Source organism: Syngnathus leptorhynchus, chromosome 7 (assembly GCF_054491065.1).
Source record: "Syngnathus leptorhynchus isolate UIUO chromosome 7, UIUO_Slep, whole genome shotgun sequence".
NCBI classification, from domain to species: Eukaryota; Metazoa; Chordata; class Actinopteri; order Syngnathiformes; family Syngnathidae; genus Syngnathus; species Syngnathus leptorhynchus.
The window spans coordinates 694,060-717,248 of record NC_141201.1 but is presented as its reverse complement, the minus strand read 5'-3'; the positions used below and the strand labels follow the sequence as shown (position 1 = coordinate 717,248).

At 49.4% G+C, this 23,189-nt stretch overlaps 1 protein-coding gene and 1 long non-coding RNA gene across 2 annotated transcripts in view; both read right to left on the bottom strand.

Annotated features, from left to right (window-relative positions):
- Positions 1 to 1,944: 1,944 nt before the first annotated feature.
- On the bottom strand, positions 1,945 to 3,760 carry LOC147053964 (uncharacterized). Its single transcript, XR_015066597.1, has 3 exons — positions 3,584 to 3,760; positions 2,926 to 3,057; positions 1,945 to 2,284 (listed from the first exon to the last, which is right to left on the bottom strand). It is a non-coding gene; the product is annotated as an uncharacterized LOC147053964 (long non-coding RNA).
- A 4,406-nt stretch (positions 3,761 to 8,166) lies between these two features.
- LOC147053963 (protocadherin-16-like) overlaps positions 8,167 to 23,189 on the bottom strand; it is a 54,658-nt gene continuing 39,635 nt past the window's right edge. Inside the window, exons 6-21 of the mRNA XM_085917146.1 lie at positions 22,084 to 23,112; positions 21,393 to 21,580; positions 21,220 to 21,316; positions 20,974 to 21,131; positions 19,037 to 19,886; positions 17,102 to 17,341; positions 16,604 to 16,729; positions 15,928 to 16,137; positions 14,984 to 15,850; positions 14,785 to 14,898; positions 14,492 to 14,703; positions 14,052 to 14,203; positions 13,842 to 13,972; positions 12,785 to 13,071; positions 12,572 to 12,713; positions 8,167 to 12,499 (exon numbers count right to left, since the gene is read on the bottom strand). Coding sequence (XP_085773272.1) covers positions 9,891 to 12,499; positions 12,572 to 12,713; positions 12,785 to 13,071; positions 13,842 to 13,972; positions 14,052 to 14,203; positions 14,492 to 14,703; positions 14,785 to 14,898; positions 14,984 to 15,850; positions 15,928 to 16,137; positions 16,604 to 16,729; positions 17,102 to 17,341; positions 19,037 to 19,886; positions 20,974 to 21,131; positions 21,220 to 21,316; positions 21,393 to 21,580; positions 22,084 to 23,112 — 7,412 coding nt within the window. The 3' untranslated portion in view covers positions 8,167 to 9,890. The remainder of the gene's footprint in view (positions 12,500 to 12,571; positions 12,714 to 12,784; positions 13,072 to 13,841; positions 13,973 to 14,051; positions 14,204 to 14,491; positions 14,704 to 14,784; positions 14,899 to 14,983; positions 15,851 to 15,927; positions 16,138 to 16,603; positions 16,730 to 17,101; positions 17,342 to 19,036; positions 19,887 to 20,973; positions 21,132 to 21,219; positions 21,317 to 21,392; positions 21,581 to 22,083; positions 23,113 to 23,189) is intronic.

Here is a 23,189-nt window from a genome sequence, read left to right as displayed (position 1 = left end):
TGGCAAACAGCCCAGGGAAGGATAAGCTCCTCCCCACGAGACTAATGAGGATAAACGGTATGAAAAATGGATGAATGGATGATTAAATGCCCTATCTAAACATCAACTTCTAAGGAAATTGCAATTTCTGATTATTATTATAATCATTATTGCGTCCCGCCTCTCTTGCTGATTGCAGTTGTCTTTAGAGATAGACCGATAGAGCCAAATTGTACTAATGTGCCTCATTTATTTCAATCAGGGAAAGCAGTGTGGAGCGAATGCGGCTTTCAAACGTTATGAAAATGCTTAAATTGAAGATTTGCTGCAAGGGACATTTTTCCCAAGCATAGTCGTGCTTAGTTTTACTGCACCCCATCTCCCCCTTCTTTGCTTCTGCTTTTACTATATTCCTTTGGGTTAAGAGAATTGACATGTCGGGGTTGTTTTGAACAAAATGTGAAAAAAATGTGTAATTCCCCATGCTTCAAGTCGGGTCAGAGATCATAACTGTCTGGATTTTCTTTTATTTTCCCACTTGACTCCTTCTTGTTAGCATATATACTATATGTATTAAAAAATACAATATCCAATGTATGTTCTTCTGCTTCAGCGCACCTCATGCGGCGAGTGACCGCCCAGAGGTGAGATGTAAGCGAGAAGGCAGAGTTGGGGGGGATGAATGGAACATCTCAAATGAAAGAGTTATTATCCTCGCCTGAGTGACGACTACTACGCCTTGCCCTTGTGATAGCGCCTCCAAACCTCAAGGGTGTCTGTTGAAGTGCTCGTATGAATAATAATGAATCATTTTCAAATAAGTCCGCGATTGTGAGCCTCGATCCCATTTCCGACAACGTACACACACAGCCGTTGTACGCGTGTATGAGCCGTATACGTTAGCGGGAGCGGCCAGGAAGTCAAATCCCATAAAGGAAGAAGGTAAATCATGTTGCTATTGAGATTTTTGCTCAAAGCCAAACATCTCAAAGTTGCTTTAGTTCCACTTTGACTGATTGAAAGGGTATGTTTTGGCTGAGGGGCCGCCTCAACGTCCTTGAGCCTATCCCAGTACAATCTTTGACCTCTGCATTATTCACGGCCCACAAACTGTCCAGGATCAAATATAATATATTAGTTCTTATGAGTCTGACTAACGAATATAATTGGTGTCCCGTTTATGGCTGAACCATTTTGCTCGCTTTGTGATCAATATACAATCGTTAACAAGTAAAAGCCAAGACCATTCAAAACAAACGCTTGAGAGCTTTTGGTTATAAATTTGAAATGAATGTTCATAGGCAGACAGTTGTCACCACTCAATTTTTGTCATTCAAAGTCGATAAGGGCAAACGAATAAATGTCTTAAGAGTCTTAAGAGATTCAGCAACGCCTCCTACTGGCAGAATGTATACAAGCACTACAGACAACCTCCAAATGGTTGCGTGTGATTCAACAAGAAGAACAAACATTTATCACCCAACTTTAGGAAATACTGCCGTGTGAGCGGTACTACGAAATTTATTAGATGAAATGTTTGGATAGGGAGCAGACAGAGAAAATAGCCTGCGGATACAACTTTGTCCAAACAATGCATCAAACCTGTCTGAGTGCCCTCCTCGGCTGCCGAGACATTTTCTATTATTTACGCAAGAGTCCTCAAACAACTGAGAGATATCTTATTGCCACATGAAGAGCAAGCAAACAAGGCCTGACTATTATTTAGTAAATATGTCAGGTACAAGATTTTAGAAGCGCTGCAAAAGTGCGCTCGAGTCTCTTTAGCACGCAGCTTGGTGCTTTTTGCTGAACTCAGCCTTGTGAAGATGAACTGAAATATATACACATATTTCTGGATTAAAACCTCCCACTGTGCTCAAGAGTTGATCATGAAAAAAAAAACTGTAGAGCCACAGAACCGCCTTATGTATATGCTGTTTTTCTTTTATTAATGGTATTCTTTGAGGTCTTTGACGTCATTTCAAAATGACACAGAACATTTTCAAAACTAAATGAAAACCAAGTGGTTTAAAATAACTGTCAAACAATCTGATCATCCAGATTTGAATCAACCCTTCAATGGAAGAAACAAGTCACATTGAAGAATCTTGTAAACACACAATCATTAAAAAAAAAGTACTTATGAATCATGCTACAGGCTTACATCAAGCATCCAGATATCGCTCTTTTCGGGAAAGGGATTTTTGAGCCCCCCCCCCACACACACACACTCGTTTGTCTACCTGGAAGCGGCCTACTGGGCAGGTTATCCCGCTCATGAGACAACCGGGAACCGTGACAGGATCTGCGGTCAGGAAAAAGGCAATTATGAATCATTTTCAGCAAAGTTACAACAGTCATTGGAATTTGAGCGCAACGGTGGAAATGTAATAAGTCCCACTGAAAGCACGAGGGCCGCTGCTAATTCAAAATAGATGAAAAAGCCCAGTGGCTGACCTTGCATGCGTTTGCTTCTGTTGTGCTTGAGCTCCTCACTGAGCACATTCACCATCACTAATTTGGAACCAGAACCACCGCTGACTATACGCTTTTGCAAGAACAACAATGATGTCTATGGTGTTACCGTGGCAACTGATGGCCAGCTCTGATAAGAAAAATTAACATGCACACATGCAATGTACATATGATGATTGATTGCTCTTATTTAATCATAATGTCAGCATGCACATAAAATGTTTAGTTTGTTCTACAATGATTCCCGTAATTCGGAAGAAGAGTAGGTCATCATATGGAATATTTCAAGTTCACGTTTTCTCCAGATTGCGACATCTTCATGACAACTAAATTTGGTGAGAGGAGTCCAAGCACAAGAATGTCCAGCAAGGAATGCCATTTATTCCAGTGAGCAGCTTGAGTTTCACTTGTAGCGCTTAGTCAGGGAAATGTGTGATTCGTGGGACCAACTTCAAAAACACACACACTAACTTTTTTCTCCTTTGATTAAAGCGTGTCGATCATATCCCCTCATTCGGATGCGGCCAACGCTTCTCGATGCTCCAGGTTAATCTTCCCTTCAGAACGACATGACGCACCACCGCCAAGGGGACGCTCTGAAATCTTGACATTAGAGAGGCTGCAGGTGACTTTGTGGCGGCGGATTAGTCAATGCTCTGCTAAAAAGTCGTTAGCAAACTTACTGAAAGAGCCCGCCAAGTTTTACTTTTATAATTCAGCAAGCAGTTCTGGTCTGCCTCTGATTCATTTGAAATTTTCCCCAAAGGAAATAACAGAGAATTTATTTATATATTTAATTTGATTTATTTTGCATTTTATTTAATTTATTTATTTCTCTTTCAATTTCAATTTTGATTACATACAAGCAGCAGCTCCTCTGCCGCTCGAGAGAGGTAAAAAAAATAAAACAGAGCAATTGTGGTACTGTAATGCCCTTTCAGGAGAGTGATGTTGACGTTTTGTTTCAAGTGAGACAGAAGAAGGCGAGGCCTCGAAGCATACGCCAGATGTCCACACCAATAAACAAGCAATCACACCCTATGTAGCTAATTAGCTGTCGTAGCAGCAATTAACAGCAACAGCTTGGAGCTGCCACGCAAACCTTTGAAAAACAAAGCATGATTTATACCTTCAGCCTATTGTTTGAAATGATCCGGCTTTGATGCCGCATCTGGGTCACGGTTGAAGCGTTATCAGCTAGCATAAGCTTGCTTTCTTGCCGTGCCAGATACATGTCAGGACGTTGACTTTGGTGTGCTTCTAGCGGACCTCCCACGACCCAGCAGGTCAAGGAGGAGGCCATGGTGCGTTGGGTGACTCTTGGCGCCCCAATGTCCAACAAATGCTAACAAACAACGCCGCAAATATGAAGACCACATCTGCTATGATATCATCATAAAGGCAATGACGGCCATCGGCTGTCGCTGCCTATAACTTTTGTTTTTACGATAAAAGCAAAGCTTTTTTTTTTTTTCCCCAAAAAAATCTCAACATTTTGACATTTTTATGAATGATGGCTTTATATAACATAATGTAACCTAATGTCGATGAATCATGACAAGTCCAAACGGACTTGGTCATGTTTGTGTCTCAGGAAATGAGAAGCAGTGAAGCGTTTAATATTTTCTTTGCTTGCTACCATTAGCTGCGGCCTGGCCCCGTGACCCTTGTAGGAATCAAATTGTATTTAGCGATCAAGTGCGTGTGTATATAGTAGCGCTTATTAAAGCAGAGCGCTGAGTAAAAACACCAGACGTAGGGGAGGGCTTGAAAAGTCAGGCCACGTAAAACACGACCAGCTGCCATTTGCAGGCTTTGGTGACTCGTAGTTACACGCTGCCTCACAAGACGAAGACATAATCATGCTATTCAACTTGGTGGCTAACAAAAAGAGGCGCACCTCACTGGTTGCATCGCTCATTTCCTGCTTCTCCACCAATCAGCAGCCACTCTCTCATCACCTGGACATGACTCCACGTACATTGGGAACACACAACTGAGCGAAATGAACATTCCTGAAAAAGACCAATTGTTACTTTGACAATTTCTTTTCGGCGTTCCAAACATGGCACGTTTGAAGCAAGCATTTTGCTTTCTTGTGCATCTGATTGGCCAAAAATACCGTACAGGTGATTTCCACCTGAATGAAATAATTCTAATGATGTCACGGTCCGCGATAGCTCACACTTCCTCGTCTTGATGTGGGCCACTCCGCTGGTTTATGTTGCGACACCAATCAAAGTGCTCCTGGAATCCAGTGTACATAATAAGCGTGGCCTTTTATGTCTCACATTAACTGTGAGTCATTGTGTGGGCGATTACCAACACAAAGCTGATTTTTAATGACGGTCCCTCGGAGGGACCACGACATCAATGAGATTCTTGCCGGCGTTTCAACCTTAATCGTTTCCAATAAACGATAAAACGAGTAAGCAATTACCAGCTGTAAATTTTGACGAGACGCTGAGTGGCGCACTCCCGAGCCGAGCCGAGCCGGGCAGGGCCGGGCCAGGCCGGGCGCATAATGAGAGAAAGTATCCAGATTTTCTCAAACACTCAATTGTCCAAATGAAAGCATTGTGGAGCTTTAAGGCCAAAGTATTTTCCATTGGAAGTAGGCCTCCCCTTTCTGCTTCTTTTCTTTCTTTCTTTCTTTTTTCTCAAGTAGCCCTGCTGGAGAAGTGAAGTTGGCAAGCAAGACTCCTCGTGCGCTATTGTCGGGTAGAAAGTGGATTTATGTGCCAGAATTCCTCCTGGACCCAACTGCAAGCGCTCAAGCTTTCACATGAGAGAGCATTCGCTGTACTTTTCTTATGTAATCTCATCTTCTGCAGCGCATCACGCATGAATTTGTGCCTATGAAAATTTGACGCTGTGCCCGACGACGCAATGACACAGAACTCATTGAAAAATGAGCACAGTCCCAAAACGAAGCGCGTCCCGGTAGCCAGCGACGTGCAGTCTCCGCTGCGAAAGACGACGCCCAGATGTTTGAAAACTATTGCAGAGGCAGCGGAGAGAGAAGAATGCTTGATTTGATTACCCTGAGGCAACACATTGAAACGCAGCCAACTTTAATGTATTGATTTAGTCTAACAGTAGTCTCTTTCGTGGTCCAGCATACGTATATATTTATTACACGGTGGCGGGCCGTACCTTTGGAATTTATTGGTTAGTGCACAGTACAACTTTTGGGATTTTATATAACACGTCGGGTAAGAAAAGCAGAGGCTCGCAGATGGATCCTTGAGGTACGCCGCAAAAGGCTTTTTCACAAGCCATTGCTGAGATAACACATTAATTGCGCAAAACAAAGTTCAACCTAGCAACAGAGCGTGAAACGGACCCAAAAAGTACTTTTGAATGGAGCGGTGGTGTTTTCAGATGATTTTTTGCGGGTTGGGAGGCATTTTTCCAGTTGAAAATGAAAGGCTTCTCCAGATAATACTTCATGGTTAATAATGGGCTTTCCGTTAGCGATGGCTGCAAATGTCTTTTCGACGCATCCATCTGCGAGTTATTAGGATTTAGCAATAGAGACGTTTCACTAGATAACAATGAGGCATGATGGCACGCTCGGATTGCCTTCGCTGACGTTTGCTGACTTATGGCCACGCAGCTTTTTTTGCTTCGCTTTTCTCACGACCAGAAATGTTCGATCAACGATAGGAAAGCGTTCATCATCCAGCGCTGGTGTGTGACTCATTTGACTTTTGACCGTGGCGTCCTTTTTCACCAAACTGGCATAATTACATACGTGGCGACGGCTAAGTATAGCGGCCGACATAAAAAGTGATTTGACGACCCGCGGTGGCTGCGACGCCCACGATACAGAATCCTCCGTAACAATGGCGTGTCACAGACGGATTTACGACCCGACAAAAAAGAAGAAGCGCAAATTTGCTGCTGGCAGATTTAAGAGTTGCAAGTGGGAGTGACAAAAACAACCCAAAAACACAAACAAAAACAGTCGGCGTGGAAATAGGATCCAGACTGGGCCGGGCCCGGTTGCCAAGTGACGACTTGAAAAGGCGAGGGCCCCGAAAAGATTTGGCTGCGGTTTCTGCAGGGAAAACACTTCTCCTACCAGCCATTGCCTCCCCCCCCCCCCCCTCCCCGATCCCCCCGTATTGCTGTGGTTCTTCTAACGCTGGCGAGGCCCAAGCCAAATGAGAAACAGACCCCCTTTCGCCTTGCTATTGCCCATTTCTCCCTGTGGCTTTTTTTTGTTTCAAACCTCTCTCCTAAAATAGACGAAGGGTTCACGTGCCAACGGGATTTGACCCCCCCCCCCTCCCCGTCTCTTTCCAGTCACGCAAGGAGAACTTGTAAGAGACAGTAGTGAAGTTGCTTCTCTTCGGACTGTTTGGAGAAGGGATTGTGGGAAGCATCAGCGGAGCCTGACCTGCCGCGAAAGGCAACCTCCGTGCAAACTGCAGTTATGAAGGCCTTACGGGTAATCCCAGCATGAAGGAGAAGAATGACGGCCTCATTTTGACTGGACGCCGCTTTGGGCTTCTTAGCTGGAGAGTCACGTCCTTGCCAAAGCTTCCCCGTGAAACAAAGCAGCTCAGCTCTTCGGTGTAAAGATCCACATTCCAACAAGTACTGCGAGATCCCCGTTAAAGTGCCGCAACACAGATGGAGGAGCTTGCCACACAAACCAGCTCCATTATATCAACTGAATGACACCATTGTAAAAAGTAAAACCAGGGCATCAATTAAGCCACGTTTAACTACATTTGCGGCGCAAAAGAGGCACACAAAGTGCTCGGAGAGTTGAACGATGGATGGCACAAAGCTCTTGTGCAGAGGCCATCTTAAAACCATTAAGTCCCCCCCCAACAGTCTTTATAGTCATTATGTCTTCAAGGCTAAAAAAAAAAAAAAAAAAAAAAAATGGAAGCTGTCGATGACTTCTAAGGCACGCCAACCATTTGTGGGAAACCCGGACGAGGGCGGGTACCTCCTTTTATGACAGGTGGCCGTGCAAAAAGCTCACACACTGTTGGCAGCAACACCTGAAGATGCCAATCGCCTAATACAAAACAAGACATTGATCTCGCTTTTGCTTTACAATCAACCAGTTTGAAAAAGCCTCCTGACCTTCGACAGAAAGCTACGTGCTAACCGTTTTCCAAAATGACAATAATATCGCTCAATCAAAGCGTTTTTCTTGCGTTGAAGGTAGAAAACTTTGAACGCCTAGACGGGAAGCAATTGAGGAGAGTAAGCGCCGTCAGGCTTTTGTGACAGCTCTGACATCTCAATCGACTCATGATGGAAAAAACATCGGCGCTCCTCGCATGTGAAGGGAGCGGCCTCCTCCTCGCGTATATGTGCAATGACAGATCTCATTTGGTTTATGGCGAGTCTTTCATTTGAGCTTTGAGTAATGGGCCGACTCGCCCTCTTTTGCTGGTATCTTCCGAGCGCTGTTGTGTAAATAGCGAGCCCCAGCTCATTCTGGGGAACCGCGCGCGCCTCATTACCGTGACACCGAGGCCAAGCGTATCATCAGCGGATTGTCCCGTTCGGGGCGGCTCCACCCTTCTTTCCAGTTGAGGGGGGAAGAAAAAAAAAAAACATCGCTGAATGGGCGTGTGCATGTACTGGTTCAATCATTTTGCAGACACAAAAAGAGAACTAGTCCACTTTGACTTTGTCAGATAGCAATGACAGGTGCTTCTAGATTGTGTTATTCATGTCCACTTTTAATTTCATAGACATACAAAAAAAAAAAAAGACAGACAGAAAGATACAGTAGATAGATGAATCCGCTGTCGTGTCATTTTGAGAACAATTACTGTGCAGAAATCAAAACAAACAAAATAAAAATGACGGTGCTTTTTTATACTATGTAGCTTACAGGCCGCTTCTCCCCAATATTAGGTTTGCTTAGCAATTAGCATGACTTCTCAAATGTTTCCTCGTAATTCGTTGGTTAGATCGGTACTTGTCAGAAGTGTACTGAACCGCTAGCATGTTTATCATAACAGGATGTAAGAAGCCATGCCTAAAACTGAACAGGAAGTTTATCATTATGGTTTTGGGCAATACAAGGGCACCATCATTCAGACAATTTGACCCATCTATCCATTCTGTTCATGGACATAGCTCGCTAGCTAACCTCGAGCAAACAGCAGACTACACCCTAAACTGGCTGCCAGTAAAATATAGAACACATACGAAAGCAGACAACTTTTTGCATTGACCGAAATACGTATTCAAGTTAGCAAATCATTCAGCTTTCATTTCATTGTGAAATCAGAAGCTCATATTGCTATAGTTTACTGTCTATCTTTTATTTCAATATCAAACTTAAGAAACAAGATTGATCACGTTTCCATCAGAGTTCTTTAATCAGGCACTTGAGCTTAAAACATTCCTCCGGAAGTGACACACGTTTGTACAAAAAGGGCCATAAGGTAGCTTTAGTCGATTAGTGGATATACGTTATCTGGCCGTTTTCACTTGCCACTATTCTTCATAATAATTTACATAAAGCACATGAAGCTTCTGAGGTCTGCCAACACTATAATAAATAATCAAAAATACCACCGAATACCATGCGTGCTATCTAAAGTGTTCAAGGTTTTATATGGAGAAAGTAAGTCAAATAATTCCAGGGATGGAGGAACTTCTTTAGTTCGGACCTTGGCAAGTCTTGCATTGTATTATTTACTGTAAATGGCTTATAGGCTGTCTGGTGAATTATAGCTAAGGAGAAAACATTCTCTCTTGATTTTGGAAGATTCTGTAATTTGCCATCCTTCGAAAACCAAACGTGGGATGAACGACACCGATTTTATTGACTTAGCAGCAATGCTTTGGAGCTTGCGTTGCGTTATGTTGAAATAGATCTCTTATCTGAACCTTGTGCACGACGTGAAGCGCTAAGGCCGGCCGGCTATGATAAATTAAAGCACCCGAAAGACAAATTCTGCAAGGGCTTCACATTCACGATTACCTTCCTTTGCGGAGGGAACTGGAGTCTTTGCACAAGCAGAGAGGTCAAGGTCCAAATCCACTATCTACAATAATTTGCAACAACACATTTGAGAGTTGACACAGTACAAATAAGGATACAACACAAACTACAAATATACAAAGATAGAAACAAGAGATTTTTTTTTTTTTCAATAACCCTTCGAGACGTGAATGCCATGTGCTTGTGAGGAAACCACATATAAGTATAAAAATATAGACAATGTTTTTTCTACAAAATATTGACATCGTGCTTGAACCCCCCGCCCCCCTCGTTTGAATGTACAGACCAACATGGACCGAGGGGAGAATAAAGTTCGGGATAAGAACAAAGTCCAATTTGGCCCTCTCAGTTTGTCTTCAAGCAGCCCCACCACATGTCCCACACCACATGACACCACACTGCGGTCATAAAGTGGAAGCCCGAGGTTTCAGATTGTCCCCAAAGTTCAAATCCTCAGTTCGGCCTCATCAATTTGCTCCAGATTGTGTTCCGTTGCGCTGATGATGGATGCCGACGGGCCCTGGGAGACGCTGAAGGGGGTGACGGCCGGGGAGCGCGCCGCCAGTGGCGACAGGGACGGGGAGAAACTGGGCGACATGGCCACCGAGCAGATGGATCCCTCGCTGCTAAGGGGGGACCTCCGGAAAGTGGACAGGTGCGGGTACGTCCTCCCCACAGCCGGCTTGGGCGCGACAGTTTTTGCGCTAGGATGCGCCACGGAGGTGATAAGCGGAGGCGGGTCGATTCTGGACTCCGCTTTGCTTTTGCGGTGGAAGGAGCGGCGGGGGTGAGGGGGAGCCGTTTCATCCTTCAATCGCGCTATCTCGGTGAAAACGCTGGCTAGAGGTTGGAATTGGGGGCACCAGTTGAGAAGGTAGTCCCAGTTGTAGCTGCCCCTCAGTTCCTCGTCACTGGCCACAATGGCAGTCAAGGAGCCGTCCACGGTTGGCTTTCCGTCCTCCGGGAAGATATAATCTTTATGGTGGGAGACGTTGAGGCCCCGCCCCACGCCCGCGTACCCACCCCCCTCGTCTCGGTAGATCGGCACCTGCCCGGCTAGCAGGGTGCCGTTGAGGCTACCCATCTTCTTCCCTTTGAACCAGTCGATAGAGGGCTCGCCAGACACATCTGACAACTGGTCCGCGTCCTGCTGGATCCCGGAGTCGGGACCCCGAGCGGAGATACGCTCCTGCATGGAGGAGGAGATGCTGGACACACGAGGGTATTCGTTGATCATCCTGATCTCGTCGTCCTCCGCCGCCTCGGCTTCCGCGGAGCCTCGGCCGCTGGAGTGCGAGGGGTCCAGGGATCCCCCGCGAGTGTACGGCCCCCCGCTGCTGCTGCTGCTGCTGCCGCCGCTGCTCTGATCAGCAACGTACCCGGGAAGGGCCTGGTGATAAATAATCTCACTCGCGGCTATTTTGCTTTCCTCAAACTTGTGCAGCATGGTGGCCGACGCCTTGGTTCGCCTGTGTCTTTTTTGTTCTTTCCTCCGGCGCCTCAGTTTGACGCAAAAGAGCGCCACGGCAATGACGCACAGTATGACTATTGTTCCGAGAGACACGGCGATGACGCTTATCAGCAGCATGTTGATGTCCGTGGCGAGTCCGAAAGAGGTGTGGCTCACGTCGACGGTCACTTTGGTCGCCGCCGTGCGGGACGTCTCCAGAGGGCTGTGGGCTAACAGGTCTAGCGTCACGAGGCGCACTTCTCGTTTGGAGCGGCTCGGGTGTCTGCCGTAGCTGTCCATCTTTAGGGAGATGGCGCCGGATGATTTGTTGACTTCGAAATAAGGTGAACTGCTCGACAGAGAGTACAGGACAACACCGTCCAGGCCCCCGTCTTCATCTCTGGCTTGCACTCTGCCGATGATCTGACCTTTCTTTGCGTCCTCGGGCACTTGAAAGGAGAACTCCGGGGAGGTAAAAACAGGATCATATTCATCCTCCCCAGAGACATAAATCTGCACCGTGACGGTCGCAGAATAGTTGCCGGCATCCACGGACGCAACCTTAAAATTGAAGGAGTTCACTCTCTCAAAGTCAAAAGTCGTGCGGGTCCGCACTTCTCCCGACGTTTGGTTGATGAAGAAGGCTTCTCTTCCATCTTGAGAGTCGTCCAGCATGTAGTATCGCAACTTTCCGAAAACCCCTCTGTCGTGGTCGATGGCGTGCAGCACGGTCACTAAGGCATTTTTGGGCTGATTCTCCCTGATACTAGCCGTTACTTGACTGAGTGGAAAGAAAGGCCAGTGGTCATTGATGTCCTTCACATCAATGCTGACTGGGGCAAAGGCATAGTGTCCCAAGCCATCTGTAGCTTGGACGACAATCATGTGGGACAACTGGCTCTCGCCGCCCAGAGGTCGCTGTAGCTTCAAGGCCCCGGTCCATTGGTCCACCTGGAAAAGGCCCGTTTTGTCTCCTGAGCTGATGGAGTACTGCACCTCCCCATTGGGAGCAGAGTCCGGATCAGCGGCAGACAGATGCAGCACTTCCGTTCCCGCGGCGGTACTCTCGCTCAGCACCGCGCTGTACTCTCCTCGGCCGAAAGCCGGCGGGTTGTCGTTGACGTCCGTGACGCTGATTAGGATCGGCACGCAGGAGCTGCGCTGGGGGATCCCGCGATCCGATACCACCACGGTCAGGTTATAACTGGACACGGCTTCGAAATCCAGCTCTTCCACCAGTATGAGGCTTCCGACCGTCTGGAAGCCTTTGCCTTCTAAGAAGCGCACGCTGCTTTCAATTTGGAAGGCGTTGCCCCAGTTGCCACTGGCGATGGCAAAATCAAAACCGCAGTTGTCACGCGACGAGTCTCCGTCCGCTGCCTCTAAGGTCAGAACCGTGGAGCCGGGAGGCTCGTCCTCAGATACGGACGCTCTGTACTCGGACTGATGGAAGACAGGAGTATTGTCATTGATATCCGACACCTGGACTTGGATGGTAGCCAGTGACGAGAGAGAGGGACTGCCCTGGTCTCGAGCTTCCACAACCACCAGGATGGAGGGATTTTCAAAGTCAAACTTGGTCTTTTGCTTGACAAACAGAGTTCCTGCAAGGAAAACAATCAATTGCATTTACACTTTCATCATCGTTTGGGAACTATCGAGCAGAAGATTCGTACCATTGCTCGGGTCAATGGAGAAGACGCCCCTCGTGGACGACATGACTCGGTAGGTGACCTTTCCGTTGTCCCCGGAGTCCGAGTCGGTGGCTGTCACGGTGACGAGAGCGCTGCCTTCTGGGAGATGCTCTGATACCGTCACCTATCAGATCCCGAGCCATGTATTTGATCAATACCAAAAAATACCAAAATAGCAAGCAGTCCCGGTCATACCTGATACAAATCCTGGGTGAAGACGGGCGCGTTGTCGTTGACGTCTTCCACCAGCACGGTCAGATTGGCTTCGCTTTGATGTTTCGAGTCTGACGAGCGGATGGTCAGCGTGTACCATGTCCTCTCCTCGTAGTCCAGTGCTTTTGTCAGAGACACGCCGCCGCCATAGCAGTGGATTCCGAACATGCCCTTGCTGTCGGCGTCCAGGTAGAGGGTGTAGGAAAGGGCCGGGCCGGAATCCACATCATTTCCTGTCACTTGACTGATAACTGTGCCAATCAGGGTGTCTGGAAATGAGAAGGTTGAGGCTATTAGCATTTGGCTGTGCGGAAGCGTCCAAACGGTAGACTATTTTTCGTTATCCTCCAACTTCCCTCTGCCAGCTGGCAATTACATCCGAGATGGCTTTTAAAGTGCACATTTGAGAAGGTTTTTTGCAGTTGCACTATGTTGCTAGTACTAGTCTTTCCTGCTTATTAGCCTCTGGACCACAGTCAGGGAGGACGGTGTTCTGTTTCCAGGGCACCACTTCCATCCATTCATTTTCAGTCTTGGTCAAGATTTTGGGGGGAGGTGAAGCCCAACCAAGCTGCCTTTAGAAGGAAAAACAAGGAGCACGCCCTGCGCTGGTTGGCAGTCAAACGCAGGGCGATGGTGAAGAGGGCACCGGGCAGCAATTTTGCCCACGACAGCTGTGTGAACCGCTGCACTGACAATGAACTTGGTGAAAGGCTTGCTGTTGCCCGCCCAGACGGGAAGACGGCAAGCAAGACACAAGGCCTGGCAACATTTCCAGGTTCCGCGCTCTCCATTCTGGTGGCTAAACTCGGCACTCTTTATCGTGCTTGACATGCATGTACGGCCAGAGCTTCCTTAAGAATAGTCTTCAGAGAATGGATTACAGTCCTGTAATTACAGCCGCCATGTACGAAAATATTCTTGCTTTGCTACATAAATATGAAATGAAAAATTCTCTGGCAAATCTTGAACACATCGAACACTAACTCTCTCTTTCTTTCCCACCGAAAGGAGCGAAGTGCCCAGCTGGCCCACTTACCTTCAGGCACTCGGATCTCCCTAGGCAGAGGAATCATGGGACTGTTGTCATTGAGATCGACGATAATCACGGTGAGAGTGGCGGAGCCAGCCAGTCGCGGGGTTCCGCGGTCCGTTGCCGTGACGACGAGCCTAGTTGCACAAAATTGGGGAAAAAAAAACGCGTCACTTTCACAATCTTGTCAGATCATTCGATGAAACAAAGGCTGACTTTGTTTGCGTCCAGATTTCTCTGTCCATGATGGCCGTGGTGCTGATGCTGCCAGTCAGCGGGTCGATCTTGAACAGACCGCTCATAGATGACGACCTAATGGAGTATGTCACCTGGCCATTTTGACCCTGGTCCAGGTCGTTTGCCGCAACCTGCAAGATTGAACGAAACTGTAGAAATGTGCAAAAAAGCCGTTTCGGCGTAACTCGATCCGGCGCGCAAAGGAGTCCAAATGAAATCAAATGGGCTCCGCGGACCCGCTTCCAAGGCACAAATGATTGAATACATTCAGCAGGAGTGAGTGCTGAGAATACAGCCATTCATGACTGAAACTGTCCAGGCCGCTCAAGAGTGAAGAGTGTTTCTATTCTGCTCCACAACTTCACACTTTAGCAACAGCCAACCACAACAAACTCAGCCAACCTGGGTTTTTAGCGCACCTGGATAATGGGAAAATCGTGACCCTGCGCCTCTCGGATATAGGCCACGTAGTTCTGCAGCTGGAAGCGAGGCAAATTGTCATTGACGTCCTGCAGGATTAAGTTCACCGCCATGTAGGAGCTGGAGGACGCCGTCTCGGCTTTCACCACGAGGCGGAGTTTAGGGGTCTCCTCGTAGTCTAGCCCTTCGGATTTCTGGACCCATATTTCACCTGAATGAAAAGAAGGGGGGGGGGGGGGGGGGTCACTTTTGGCATCTCTTTGGAGTTTATTTCGCCGTCTCGTCAACGTACCGGTAACCGTGTTGATTCCGAAAGACTGCGAGGGGTTTCCGCTGAAAAGACTGTAGCTGACCCCACTTTGAGAACCGTCTGGGTACTGGGCTTGGGTCTGCGTGACCACTGTGCCTACAGCAAAAGAAATCCACATCCAAAGTTAATACAGAGCTTTACTTGGGGAAAAAAAAAGTCCATTATCTTTGACCTCCCCTACCTTTTGCGGCATTCTCCTGCAGACTGACGTCTCGCGCCGTGCGAGAGAAGCGAATCCCGTTGTACGTCTGCTCCTTGATATAAACAATGACCACCCCCAAGGAGGACTGAGCCGGGTTGCCCTGATCCATGGCCTGCACGATCAAAGTCCTCTGGCTTTGGGTCAGAGCCTGCAGCTTCTCAGTGGCTTGAATGGCGCCTGTCAGCGAGTTGATGGCGAAGCCCCTCACCGGGTTGGCAAAGCGATAAAAGACCGACCCGTTGGCCCCAAAGTCTTTGTCCTCGGCCCTCATGGTGGCCAGTATTCTTTGGTTCGACAGGCTGCCGGCGGAAATGTTCAAAATGAGCGGGTCCTGAATGAAGAAGGGGGCGTTGTCGTTGACATCCTGGATGTGGACGGTGACCCGGGCGGTGGCGTTGCGAGGGTCGGAAGGTGACGAATCGGTGGCGCACACCTCAAAGGTGTAAGAGGCCGTCCGCTCTCTATCCAGAAGCGCCGCCGTGATGATACGGCCCGTCTTCTGGTCTACGATGAACATGCTCTCCGAGCCCCGGCTCAGGAAGTACACAACCTGGCCGTTGAGGCCCTCGTCCAGATCGCTGGCTTTCACGTCCAGAACCAAAGAGCCGACGGGCACGTCTTCGGACACGTCGGCCGTGTAGGCGCTGCTGCTGAACCGGGGGCTGTGGTCGTTTATGTCGCTGACGCTCACCTCCACCGTGGCGGTGCTGCTGCGGGGCGGGTGGCCCTGATCCCGGGCCACCACCGTCAGGGTGTATACGGCTCTCTTTTCCCGATCCAGAGAGCCGGAGGTGGACAGGGCGCCAGATTGTCTGTCCAGGTGGAAATCTCCTGCTGGGTCCCCAGCTGCACAGAGAGCAAAGTCAACACGAGGAAAGGCAAAACCTGACACAAATCTAACCTTTCTCCTAAAACGCCATCACCTGTAATTCTGTAGCTTATCACGCCGCCATCTCCCGCATCCTGGTCGGTGGCTCTCAGCGTGAAAAGGAGCCGGGGCTCCATGTTCTCCGGCACCTCCATGCTGTAGTACTGCCGTCCAAAGACGGGGGCGTTGTCGTTCTCGTCCAGCACGCGGACCCTCACGGTGGCTTTGGCGTAGTTTGGGGGAAGGCCTCCGTCTTTTGCATAAACTGAGGCAAAAAAAAAAAAAAAAGCGTTTAGTGATCGACAGCAGCGGTCAGGCTGTCGTAACCAGAGAAAAATGAAACGCGAGTCGACGTGTCACTCGGGGAGTCATTTGCGAGAGTAATGAGCCCGCTGATGTCTAACGACTCCAAAATGTTTTGGTTCTGTCCATTCCAGTGTGATTGCGTTGTGTTTGATCAGCAGCTTAAAGGAAACACAAGTTGCTTTTTTTTTTCCCTTTCCAACCATTTAACACAGTCTTAATATGACATACATAGAAAATACATGATAAATTACAGCCCGGCGCACTCGCTGAACTCGCGGGGGCGGTTGCATCTCATGCAAATGAAGCTAGCAGGCGTGGGAAGGCCAGATTCCAATCCTCAACTGTGCGGCAGACTTGCTCACTGCTAAGACACCGTGCGGTCAAACCTTCTTTGTTGGACATTGATGGAATTTAGGAGGTGCTACCTGTGACGCTGTAGTAGTCCCGCATCTCTCTATCCAGCGGCTGAGTGCTGGTGATGACGCCGGTCGCCGGGTTGATAGTAAAAGCTTCCGCGCTGACGCAACCGTACGTCACCTTCCCGTTGGATCCTTACCAGGGGAGAAAAAAAAAACGCTTTGATTCCAAAAACAGACAAAAATATGTGCAATTCTTCATTTTCAGATGTTTCCCCTCCCTTATTTGTTTGTTATTGGCGGCCTGAGCAACTTAGCAACCAGGCTTTTCCAGGTGTCTGCGTGTCTCGTTGCGTGCCATTGCACAATGGCGTCTGGCGGAAAACTCGCATTGTTTACTCGGCTAATGACTTTTGGATCGAAACTTTATTTGCTTCTGAGTCGAGCGGCACGGAAATACGCCCCCGCCCTGTGCCTTTATTAAATTAAAATCAAACAAAATCAGCACATGAGAAGATTGTTTGTTGGAGCGAGCGACACGGTTTGCACTTTGTGGCGCTTTCTCACCTTGGTCCAGGTCGAAGGCCGACACGGTCGACACGGAGGTGCCTCGCGGTCGGTTCTCGGAGATCTGCGCCTCGTAGTGGCTCTCCTCGAAGCGAGGGACTTGGTCATTGACGTCCACCACAAAGACGCGTAGCAGCTGGTCGGACGAGCGGCGGGGGGCGCCGTGGTCCTCGGCCACGATGGTCAAGTTGAAGACTTCCTGCTCCTCGCGGTCCAGCGCTTTGAAGATAGACAAGGAACCTGTGGGAGAGAGCCACGGGGAGATGATTGATGGTGTCTGCGACCAGTTCAGACCAGCTCAAGTCAAACGGATGGCTGGACTTCCTGCCAATGTTTGAACTTTGAGTCTTTGCGCAGGACAAGCATGAAAACATGTTGAAGTCATCAGAGGCAAGGAACCCGCCACGCCCCCCCTCGCAGAAAGTGTGAAAAGTTGACGTGTGAGGTTGGGATAAAAGAAGGCACACACGCAGAGTTTTGCCTACCTGAACGCCGGCTGCGCTAGCAGCTTGTAAGCGTCTGGCCGCAATTTACGAGATTTTCCACAGCATCGCACGGCGGCCGTCCTTCGGGGGAGAAGCCGTAAACACCAGTTGGCTGGAGACACGCAACATCAAGGCTTGCCGTGCGCTGCGGAAATTAGGGGGGCACCGCGACTCTTTTGTTTTCATCCCTCAGATCGCCGGCTCGCTTTTCAATTTGGCACCGTGAAAGAAAAGAGAAAGCCGACGCCGCCGCTTTGTTTTGGATGCTCTCTCAGCTGGTTGTGCCTTTTAATCTGGTTCGTGTTGCCGCTTTGAATGTTTTCTTGGACTCGCTCCCCGAGTCGGCTCCATCCCACTCGGAGCACGTGGCAAAAAAAGAACATTTTATTGGAGGTGTTTCTAACATCTTTTCGATGCGTTGCAGTGGTTTATTCATTTATCATTTTTTCTTAAATTATTTAATGAATACATTTAATTTTAATATTTAGAATTAATTAATTTAAATAGGGGAAAAAAGGCAAATTTCATTTGGGGGGTTTTGAACATCTTTTGGATACATTGCAGTGTTTTATTAATGTCTTTTTTTTTTATTTGATGAATTTAAATTGAAATAGCGCTTTCATTGGTCGTTAAGACATCAAGCTGCCTTGAGTTTGGGGCGCATAGGTGGCAACTTTACTTAGGAGTGAGGGGGTGTGGCTTTTGGTCCGATACTGGCGGGGAGAGGGCATGGAGGCTTGAAAACGGCAAACTCACCTTTGCGTTAAATTGCATAATCCCCACTAATTCACTTGTGGTTTTGAATCATGGAGATTGTCAACACTTGTCACCAACAAATAACAAACGTGCATGAAAACACTGGACGGGCATTACGGGGCGCCATCCCGCACGGGAACTCCAGGGCGTGGGCGGAGCCAGACACGCGTCTCCGACGCCACAACAAAGGCCACACGACTAAACAGCCCGAGGTCAGCGCTTTGACTAAGCGACGCGGTCTCACGCGAGCATAAACGCGCCAAAGCGATCCCCCCCCCCCCCCCCTCTCTAATGGTTCCCAGAAGCCCGAGCGGGAGTTTCTTTGCTCTTTCATGGATGATGCCGCTTTGTGTATGTGTGTGTTTCATATTTGTCAAGCCCTCTTTTTCTGTCTGGCCTCCAACTGAGAGAATGAAGTCACGAGAGGTAAAACAAGAGTTGCAGAGAATTACAAAACTGTTTACGGCAATGGGGGACTTCTCACTGTTCAAAGGTGAACAGCGCCCAGAGAAATTCTTCAAAAGGAGAGCCGTGAAATGATATGAACAGGTGAACACATGTGGGCCGTCTGCTGGAATGGAATTCGCAGCAGGTGGTGGAAATATAAAAAGGGAGCAAGAGACGGACGTTGCTTGCGCTGCCAATTTGAACATTTCAGCAAAAAACATGTCTGCGGCAGTTTGGAAAACCTTACCGGTGTTGGGGTTGAGGCTGAAGGTTCCGCCCGTGTTGCCCGACCGGATGGCGTAGGTCACCCTGCCGTTCTCCCCTCGGTCGGCATCCCTGGCCATGACGTAGAGCGCCACGAAGCCCACGGGCTGGTCCTCCATCACGCTCACCGCCGCGGGCGAGACAAACACCGGCGGGTTGTCGTTCTCGTCCGTGACGTAAATCCTCGCCGTCACCGAGCTCCACTGCCTCTCGCTCGCGTCCGGGGCCGAGTCCGTCGCTTTTACCACCAAGATCAGACCGGGGTGAACCTCGGAGTCCAGCTCTCGGTTTAAAGTAAGAACCCCGGTGGAAGGGTCCAGGGTGAGCAGACCGGGTATTTCCGGAAACTGCCGGAGGATGGAGTAGCTCAGGTCGCTATTGGGCCCGCTGCCGTCCTTGTCTGCGGCCTGGAACGTGAAGACAGAAGTCCCCGGCCTGACGCTCTCCGAAATCACCACCGTGACGGGGTCTTCGGGGAACTGAGGGGCGTGGTCATTGCTGTCCTTGACGTTAATGTCCAGGTGGACCAGGGTGCTGACGGGCGGAGCCCGAGAGAAGTCGTCCACCTCGATTTTCAAAGCGTAGTGCGCGTCCTGCTCGTAGTCCAGAGGCCGGGCCAGGTAGACGTCTCCGGTGGAGCGGTCCACCACAAAAGTCCCGTCCCTGTCGGTGCCCCCCACCACCATGTAGGTGACCTGGCCCTCCGCCGGGCTCTCTCCGTCGTGAAGGCGGACGGAACCCACGACTGAACCCGGCTTGGCTTCTTCCTCCACAGAGTTGAAAGCCATCGATTGCGAGTTGCTCTTTGAAGATGTTCTGCTGGTGCTGAGAACCTGCCATCAAAAACAACAACACGAGGTTTACATGAGGGGCCGAGAGCACGCACCGATCCAATGTTCCCCTGACAAAGCAAAGCCGGTGGCAAAGAATAATTTCATTTCGTACAAAACCCAAAATATGGTATGGATTTTGGAACCACACAGAAACAGATTTTCTGCGCTTGCTGGCGTGTGTGTGTTTGTGTTCTCGGGGGGGAAATAAAAGCAGCTACAAGCGTTGTTGTTGTTACTGTTGGCTTTTTTCTTTTAAATGGACTAGAATCGCAGGCCGCTCACATGAAGCCCATTTAATTTGATACCCATGTCAGTGTCGGGTAAAAAAAAAAACACAAGCAGACTTTCGGATGATGTCTTCACTTGTATGACTAATCTGTCGCAAGAGACTTTCTCCAGCATTTTGCGTCACTGAAAATGCTGTCGGGGTTCTGGAAGGTTGTTTTCGAAACCACCGACATAAATCCATTTTCACCAAGACACGTGCAAACATTGATGACTTATCAGACGAAGCGATGTTAATTTGTGATATTAGGAGGGAGAGCAAAACCGATTTGAAAATGTACTTGGATTTTTCCACATTCGGAGACACGGCATTGCATCATAGAGGAACCGCAGCGCTCTTGACGACATGTGACATGACAAGCTATAAATTGCTTCCACATTCGATGGAAAAAGTCAGCCGTTCCAGCTACCAATGTTGACCGACTTTGAAAATAAAGATGATTAAAGGACGTAAAATAAACGCATCAGCAGGCAAGAACAACACGGCCCTGTTTAATCCAATTATTAAATAATTATGTCTTTAAATCTCAGGAAAAAGTGAGCTATAAATTTGTTTATCTGGCCGCTCCATTTTCCTGGAACCCACGAGTTCCTTCCTCAGTGTCAGCTTTCTCTTCTGGCTTCCAAATTAAAAGAAGGCCTTTCGAAAGAATAGGCCGAAAAATGCCACTCAATGTAAAAGGGGGGCTACTGTGAAAAGTCACCGTGAAAAACTTCCACACAGCTGCCACTCATCACACAAAACAGCTGCGACTCGATGATTCACACCCTTTTGAAATGTCACGGCGAGCTGAGCTCTGACCTGGACGGCGATGGAACAGGAGGAGCTGCGAGGCGGCAGTCCTCGGTCGCTCGCCGTCACCGTCAAGACGTACTCGGGCCGCTCCGAGTGGCTGAGGGGCGACGACGAGTGCAGCTCGCCCGTGTTGGCGTTCAGGAAGAAGCGCTCGGCCCTCGGACCTGGAAAGTTCACGTTGTCATTGACTTTCAATGTATTTGTATTTGAAGATCAAAGTTAGTGTCATTTCACTGTTTTCTCTCGCTGTACCTGACAACGAGTAAAGTACGGTGCCGTTCTCGCCTTCATCCGGGTCTTTGGCCTGTACGGTGCCCAGCAGAACTCCTGAAGACTGAGCCTCCGACACCTGTTGAGCCGCCAAATGCTTATCAATAAAGGTATGACCGTCAATCGCTTTGATGTGGACGGGCTCGCCCTATGACCTGGAAGGTGAGTTTTTTCCCCGGCTGGCTGTGGACGAACGTCGGGGCGTTGTCATTGTCATCCAGCACACTTATAAAGACGGTACCGGTGGCGCTGCGCGAAGGCGAGCCTCCGTCCTGCACGACCACCGCCAGCTGGTAGCTGGACTGCTGCTCCCTGTCCAGACTGGCCCTGGTGCTCATTTCACCTGGAAGACAAGTCAGGCTTCGTCAGAGCTCCCGAGGTACAACGTGCGCATCGTGCGGAAGCCGTCGAGAGCAGAAAACGATGGCAAATCAAAGTCTGCCTCCTCAACCACCCACAGAGTCAGCAGGCCAATTAGAGCGCAACGAGGTGCTGTCGCCACTCTCTGAATTATTCACTGTGGCGGGGGAAGATGCAATTTCAGCTTTAATTGATTTGATTTCTGAATAATTAAAATGTTCTGTGTTGTCATAAATGTGTCATACCCAAACATTTGCATCTTTGATTTGCAGCCGTCCGCCGAGAACGCTAGCAATTGGCCCGGTCGTGACCCGATGTTATGAAATGATGGGATGGGATTTTTGACAGCCATTTAAGCATCCGAGGGCATCAGAGTGAAATCCAATAGCTCGTCGGGAGCTCGGAATGCGTTCCTTCCGCTTCACAGACATGCTCGGCGGCTAATCGAAGACTGAAAATGGAATCTGTTTATTGACGGAATCTCACCTGTGTGCGAATTGATCTGGAAGCTGCGGTCGGGGTGCAGCAGGCGATAGCTGAGGCGTCCGTTGGAAGCGCTGTCACGGTCGGTGGCCAGCACGCGACCGAAGCCCGTCCCCGCCGGCAGATTTTCCTTCACCGCCATGAAGACCCTGGGCTGCGCCAGTCGAGGCGGGTTGTCGTTCTCGTCCGTCACCGATATCCTGACGGTGGCGCTGCCGGTTTTCTTCAGCTGTCCGTGACCCGCGCTGGCCAGCACGGTGAGAAGATACATGTCCTTGACTTCTCGGTCCAGGGCGCTCTTCACGAAGAGCCAGCCGCTGTCCGAAGCGATGCCGAAGCCGGCGGCGTCGCCATCCGGCCGCAGGTGATACGAAAGAGGACCGAAGTATCCGGAACCCGACGTTTCTCTATTAAGGGCCCGGACTCGAAGGAAGCGCGTATTGATGGGAGTGCCTTCTTTGAGCTCCACACGGTAGCTGAGCGTGTCAAACACGGGTCCCTGGTCATTTTCCGCTTGGACGTGGACCACAAGCATGAAGGTAGCGCTAAGCTGAGGCACTCCGCCGTCTTTGGCGATTACTCGGAGATCGTAGCGGGGGACGCTCTCGTAGTCCAGGGGCCCTACCAGTCGGATCTCCCCGCTGCTTCGTTCGATGCTGAAAGCTCTCTGGACGCCGCTCGGAGAAGACAGATCAAAAGACAGTTGGCCGTTGGCGCCGGAGTCTCTGTCCTCGGCCTGTACGCGGTACACCGCCGTCCCCATTTCCGTTTGCTCCGGCACGAGCAGGGACTCGGAGGACGAGGGAAGGAACACCGGCGGGTTGTCGTTGACGTCCTGGATGGCGACGTGGACGCGGGTCTGACCGAAAGCCGGCGGGTTCCCGGTGCGGACTTGCACTTCCAAGTCGAGCGCCGGCCGGGCTTCGTGATCCAGGGACAGACGGGTCCGCAGGGTTCCGGTGTCGGCATCCACCGTAAAGTATCCCGTGGGGTCCCCGGAGCTGATGGCGTAGGCCATATCTCGGGGGAGGCCTGAAAGCAGAAGTTATCATTTCCCGAGAGGCTGCGGTGGAAGCAAAGATGTCATTTGTCAATTTCCGTGCGCCGGA